Genomic DNA, 6,957 nt, shown 5'->3' on the forward strand with positions numbered 1-6,957 from the left:
ATTTTTGGAAAATGGCTGCAATGAAACAAAGAGTGAAAAATTTAAAGGGGTCTGAATACTTTCCGTACCCACTGTAATTGCCTTCTCTGAGCAAGAAATCAAAGTTTGCTTTTGATATGACACTATTGGTCTGCGAATAGAATGGGCACTATACAGAATCAACCAAGCAAAGTTTTATATATCTCTCTCTCTCATATATATATGAGAGAGAGATATATAAAACTTTGCTTGGTTGATATATATATATATATATATATATATATATATATAGATAGATGAGAAATAGACGTGAAATATAATAAAATAATATGAAAAAATACTTGTCCAAGCGAAAATTTTAGTGCGTTTGTGTTAGCCATTTCTAACTGTTTCATGTATTGTTATTTCTTCCTTTTTATTTTCCATCTCCACAGGTATTAAGATAAATTGTAAATCCTAAAGGGGAGGTTTACTATGAGCCCTTTGGGGTTTCTTAAATGTCCTGCACAATCCTTGCCATGTCACTCCACACCCACCCACCCAATCTGCTCTTTTTGTTAATGATTAAAAACAAGTTGCTCCCTCAAATGCACATGTATTTGTACTGTGTATTGGATTTTTAGTAAACTTGTTGAACTTTACTTGACTCAAGTGTTTCATGGAAAGGAATTTCAGGACCTGAAGGCATCTGGCCCAGCACAAAAATGAATGTAGGTTGCAAGCATAACTGAGAATAACAAGATCACTGTCATCTCCGAAGCTTCTGGACCCACATCTGACTGAGACACTCTGGATGGGGGCTGATATCACTTTTATTATCTGTAGGCAAGAAAGCAAAAGACGGAATCTCCCAAAACGTTCTTTGTCAAACCACTTGTGGCTCCATTAAATAAAAAATAAATTAAACAAAAAGGAGAGATGAGTGTTTGAGAGGAATACAACTTTTATTAAACAAACAGCTTTTTAGTTTCCAAGACAAACTGATTGATTCAACAAAGTAAGAGAAATAATCTTAATAACTTTAAAGGCAATGACAAATAAGTTCATCCATTCATTCTCCACTGTGTACACTGAAGATATGTCATAATGTACTAACCAGCACTTCACTATCATTTAGCTAAATCCTAAACACTGAACACAGGACAAGTGAACATTAAAGCTTTACACAAAGGTTGGTTTGATGTTAACTTTTGTCAGTGTAGTTTTTACAAAGTAAAATCCAGAATTACACTTGAAAATAGATGCAAAGAACAATGAGCAATTCACTTGAACAAACAGCACTTCACAAACAAAATGATCTGCAAACCACTGGAGTCTGAGGCTGATCTAAGATATGCTGCAGCCAAACAGAAGCCCCAAGAAATGAAGTCAAATGTTACATGGAATAAATTCTTCTTTTTTTAAGCATACACACACCCATTGCGTTATTTAAACTTGGTAGTAAGAGTAAACAAGTCTCAACACAGTATCAGTACTTGGGCACTCATTGTGGTATGGATAAGCTCTCAATCGTTTCACAAAGCTATGTATCGCAAGCCACAATTCTCCATTGTGATGATAGGCAATAGTAAAGAGCGAAAACGGCAGATTTCACTCAACAGGTTCAGACTTTACATGCAGTGGTGTACCATACCTTCAAATATCGGCACATAACCTAAAAATAAAAGGTCCGTACCTGAAGTGCATTGGCAGAACTGCCTGAGAAATCTTTGACACAGTCATGTCTGAACCTTTACCAGCTTATCAGTTAATAGTGTTCTCTGAACTCCTTAAATGCAAGGTTAGCGCTTAGGCTACCTCTGTCAAAGAACAACAAGGAGAGCCGTGTTTAGACCGCCAACTTCACTGCTGATGTACTGTATGTTGTGAGTATGCACACTGGCAAACCACTAATGTTCTCCAGTAGTACCACACCAGTAAATGAACCACTGTAACTAATGTCACCAGTGTACCTCAGCAAACGCATCTTATAGGTCGGAGTAAACGTTGTATTACACAACAAATAATTTACCCCTGTGAAGATACAGGCTACAGCTTACTACCACCTTAGGAAAAGCCAACAGAGCATTCTGATGGCTTGTTGTTTTAATGTGCCTACCATAAATATAAAATTATAGGATTTTATTTCTATGGGGCATACCATGCAAGCATGACATCCCAGGTTTAAATCTGGCCAAGGACCATTGCTGCATGTCATCGTTTTCTCTCTCCCATTATTTCCTGGCTCAAACTCAACCAAAAACAATGATCACAAAAGGAAAAGAGACTCTTTTGATCTTAATGAAAACAGAGCCTATGACATCTGTTCCCAGACGAATCCCTCAAACTGTTGTTACCATATAGTGCCGGGTGAAACAAAAAATTAATTCTACGACATGAAAACGAGGAGCTTCAATACATTGTCCATAAAAGGTACACTGCCGATGTACAATGGAAAGCCAGTCACATCTCCAAGTCCATTCCTAGCCAATCACCTGGCAATCTTCTGGGAACAGACATCCCATTTCAACAGCATTGGTTGAGTTAACTCAACACTGCATGCTATGGTTTGTTAAAGTGGGACAGATGCATGGAATATGTGAGCACTCCTTCAAAGGAAACTTCTGCATGTCAGTAAAGAAAGAAACATGTGGGATTTACAAAGAGTTATAACAAGAATTAAGATTGTGTGATTGCAGCCCGAATACTTCTTAATGATTTTATAATCACCAGAAAGGATTCATTAGACAAATACTGAGGGGAAAAGGTTGTGCCATATCACCCAGCCCTATAACCTCAACAGCTACGCTCCAACAAACTCCAAACAATTTCCACATGTAGACTTCATATCATAACACACTACTGATACACTATGCTGGAGACTATCACTTATTTCCCCTGTCTTAACTCTTTGACAGTGTACAATAAAAAAAAATATGTAGTTAATACAGGAGACACACAAGCTGTGCACTATGTGTACAGTGTGTGTTATGTATTCTGTTTTAAATCTGGAGTGAGGAGGAAGCAGATCAGATCTCTGAAAATTTAAACCAACACAAGGAAACCCAGCTACCACTGCTCCCAGCTTCATCCCATCAAGGCAGCTTGCTGAAAGTGACTGACTTTTTACTTCAGTTGTTGGTCTCTTACTCAGTGCCTGATTATTTATCCTGCTCCTCTTTCACCATCAAACAGTATTCTTTTTATTCCTTCTGCAAATAATTGCAGAAATCAAAGTTTGATCTTGTTTTTAAAAATGTAGTGATTAGGATACATATGTGCATCATAATCACCTGCGATGCAGTTTATACACACATGGTATAATGCTTTTCCCTGGCTTCTGATAGCCAGCTTCATTGCTGTAGTCACATAACCACAAATTCAGCAGTAAATCACAGCTAGCATATCCAACAACAGCAGTTATTGTACATCAGCTATGGCAAGCCATCCAGTTGTGACACTGCAAGATGTCTGCTTTATTCTAAGGCAGGTGTAGAAGAACCATCTGTTCCTTCATTATTTTTGGTTTAAAGCAGACCTAACAGAAAGTTACTTAGCAGTAAAACACTAACAGTGGGATGCTCATTGTTTCACCTGACCCATCCAAACAACACAAAGTGCCATTTAGTTGCAACTGTACAACATTTTAAACAAAGTCAACACAAAGCAGTTAGCTGGGGGATATAATTGGTCAGCCACATATTTTTTAACCAATGTTACAAATATTCAGAACTGGCTTTACAAATAAAACTTGGAAAGTTTTCTTTTCATTTATTAATGATAGTAATTAGGAGAAATGGCTGACATCTGTGTGTGTGCCTGCATATGCCATTTCTGTGAAAATGCTCCTCATGCCTGCAGCTTGCACAAAGAAATGGAGGAGCCACTTGAGAAAATCCAGAAAGCTGGATACACAGCTGCAGCAAAGGGGAACACAAATGAGTGGAAGGGATATGCCCTGTCTGCCACGTTATAGAACGTAGCAGTGCCCCCCTCACAATCCAACAGCACACCTATGCGCTTTGGATTGGGATTGACCAGCACGGTCTCACTGCTATTATGCCAGGCTGACAGCTTGACGTTAAACCACTCTACACACCAGGACTGGGCGTTACGACCCAGTCGACTGGTCGGACCTTTGCGGTCAATGCTGTTGTAAGCCAAGCCAATGCCAATGAAGTTGCTGCTGCTCAGTCGGACTTCCCAGTAATGGCGTCCTCTAGAAAAACCCTTAGAGGTGAGCACCTGGGAGCAGACAGCGAAGCGTTCAGGGCAGTCAGGGTAGTTTGTGTGTTCATCTGACACAGAGGCTTTAGTGAAGCCTTCACTCAGTGTGATACGTTTGTGGGCCGTCTTCGGATCCAAAGTGAGTACAGTTCCATCTGGCAGGGACAGAGAAACAAAAACAAAAAGAGCATTCAAATAAAAAACAGTTGTCATTTTCATATGAAGGGAAAATACCTGCAGCACTCATACTTACATTTCAAAAGTTCGCTTCTTTTTTCCGCAGATGTTATGTTTGGGGGAATGTCTGAAGTTTCTACAACAGAAGACAAAAGTTATTTGTCATCAGGCTTATAAAGGTGCTACATTAGTCGCTACTAGCATAATGCCTAAATATCTGGCTGAACTGTCGGCAGTCGAGTTGCATTCAGGGTTATGTAGGATCCCATTTTTGACAATGAAGAATGTGAGGAGACGATATCTTGGGTTCTACTGTATTTTTTTATTTATTTGCTTTTTATTAAACTCTCCACCATGAATGTTGCAATGCTACATTGGTGGAACGTTCTTTTTAAATAGATGGTGCCTACCTGGCTCAGCTGCAGGTTCACCTTTCCCCTCTAACGACAACAGGTTTTCCATTGAACGGGCCTTATCGTTTCCTGTGGATTGGGCTTTTTTGGTTTGCTCTAAAGAACACAAGTTTGTTTTATAATTGCAGAGAAAATGAAGAGCTGTCAAGTGTTATGAGACATAGGGCTGGCCTATATATCGGTATACCTCATATTTCGATATATTGCCAAGCCTTAATGAGACAACTACATTAAAAAGGTTGATTTATTTCACCAAACAATGAGCAGGCAAAATTACAATTAAGTTCAATCACTCGCTCAAAAACTGATAACCTTCACCACAGTATGACTTATTGCATTAGAACGCATAGTTTCAGCTAGATGTAATAAACTGGCATCTGACTGTTCTGATTAGTCTATTAAAAAGTTAGTTTCTTACTTTCTTTCTTCTTCTTTTGGCCTACTTTGGGTTGAGAACCTGGATCTGGACTGCAGGGCCTGGGAAGTCTAACCTGCCCTGGAAAAGCCCATTGCGGCTCTGAAACACAAAAAATAAAGGCCATTTTATTCTTAAACTGTCAGCTTTCAAATGTGTTTGTTTTTTGACACCTATCATAAAGCATGTGTGTTAGACAGAGGAACATACCAGAGAATGTAAATCCTGAGACAGAAGCTGCTCTTATGCCTGAGAACATGCCAGATAGTGTCATTGCAAGTCTTTCAGCACACGACAGTTACCCCGATACCACATCACCATACAACACAGCACCAATATGAGGAATTTTTTTTAATCGTTTTCATTTGGGGCTGCAATGAACAAATGTTTTCATTGTCAATTAATCTGTTGATTATTTTCTTGATTAGTTGTTTGCTCTACAAAAGAGGACAGCAAATGGTCAAAAATGTGGATCATTGTTTCCCAAAGCCCAAGATGACGTCCTAAAATGTCTTATATTGTCCAACTCCCCAAAATATTCATTTTTACTGTCATAGAGGAGTAAAGAAAACAGAATAGTCATACTTAAGCAGAATCAGAGATTTAACAAAATTTACTCAAACCAATTTATCGATTATTGAATAAGCTGATAACTAATCCATTAATCACGGACGCTCTTGATTTGATTTCTGTCCATCAATTCCCATATTAGCAGACTCACCAGTTGCAAAAACGCCCATGTTGAGATCTGCAACAAAAGTTCACTATACTTTCATCATTGATTGTAAAGTCTTATAAATGAAAGTGCATCAGCATCTTTCCAAGTATTTGGATGGCAAAGGTTTTAATAGAAAAGTGCTTTATCACAGTTAGTTCAATCAGATCTGAATGTGTTCATTCAGTTAAACTTGAAAAAAGCCATCAATGACGCACCAATGCCATCAATCAACATGGCAAAAGGCACTCTTAACCAGAAAATATAGAGATATTAATGCATGTATATGTGCACATTTAAAAAAAAATAAGTCAGTTGCTGAAGTGTCAATAAGGTAACACAATAAAGTTTAATCAGCGTTAATTAATCATTTACCAGACTTACATTATATTAAAAGTGATAGAAATTGACTGTATTAAGCTGTAGCCTACATTATATTTGAAATATATTAGTTCAGCTTTAATCAGACAGTGATAAAACGCAGGGGCCAGATACTGAAGATGAAAGACGTGGAGTAATAATGCGTTTGGTGATTTGCACCTGAAAACGGGCTTGGTTCAAATACAGTAGGTATGAGTGGCGATGGGACAATGGATAAGACATACCTTTGGTGTGGGAGACCCAGGTTGATTCTCAATGTGACACATCCACCAATGTGTCTCTGAACAAGACACTTAACCCCTAGCTGCTCCAAAGGCGTGCGACCTCTGACATACTTATCAATTGTGAGTCGCTTTGAAAAAAGTGTCAGTTAAATTAATAGCTGTCTGTGGCTTTATTTCAGCTACTTCAGCCAATGTGGTAAATTCAAACAAAGTCACTGAAATACTGACTACACATAACATATTAATACACTTTGACTACATTCTGCAGCTGCACCGCAATAACATATGATGATAGGAATTATGTTCCATCAGTGTGACTAATAACGTCATGGGTAATTATTCACTGATCCTATTCATCATACTCATTTTTATGAACTGAGATTACACACTGTGTGCAATAATCATTTTACTGGAAATGCCCTAACAAACTGACGGCTGTCTTGCGTC

At 38.3% G+C, this 6,957-nt stretch overlaps 1 protein-coding gene across 1 annotated transcript in view; it reads right to left on the reverse strand.

Moving 5' to 3' along the window:
- Nucleotides 1-904: 904 nt before the first annotated feature.
- The window catches only part of LOC123970449 (E3 ubiquitin/ISG15 ligase TRIM25-like), a 7,122-nt gene continuing 1,069 nt past the window's right edge, over nucleotides 905-6,957 (reverse strand). Inside the window, exons 3-8 of the mRNA XM_046048494.1 lie at nucleotides 5,912-5,938; nucleotides 5,401-5,439; nucleotides 5,194-5,292; nucleotides 4,773-4,871; nucleotides 4,439-4,498; nucleotides 905-4,340 (exon numbers count right to left, since the gene is read on the reverse strand). Of these exons, the coding sequence (XP_045904450.1) occupies nucleotides 3,808-4,340; nucleotides 4,439-4,498; nucleotides 4,773-4,871; nucleotides 5,194-5,292; nucleotides 5,401-5,439; nucleotides 5,912-5,938 (857 nt within the window). The 3' untranslated portion in view covers nucleotides 905-3,807. The remainder of the gene's footprint in view (nucleotides 4,341-4,438; nucleotides 4,499-4,772; nucleotides 4,872-5,193; nucleotides 5,293-5,400; nucleotides 5,440-5,911; nucleotides 5,939-6,957) is intronic.

The sequence above is a fragment of the Micropterus dolomieu genome, linkage group LG04 (assembly GCF_021292245.1).
Source record: "Micropterus dolomieu isolate WLL.071019.BEF.003 ecotype Adirondacks linkage group LG04, ASM2129224v1, whole genome shotgun sequence".
NCBI lineage: Eukaryota > Metazoa > Chordata > Actinopteri > Centrarchiformes > Centrarchidae > Micropterus > Micropterus dolomieu.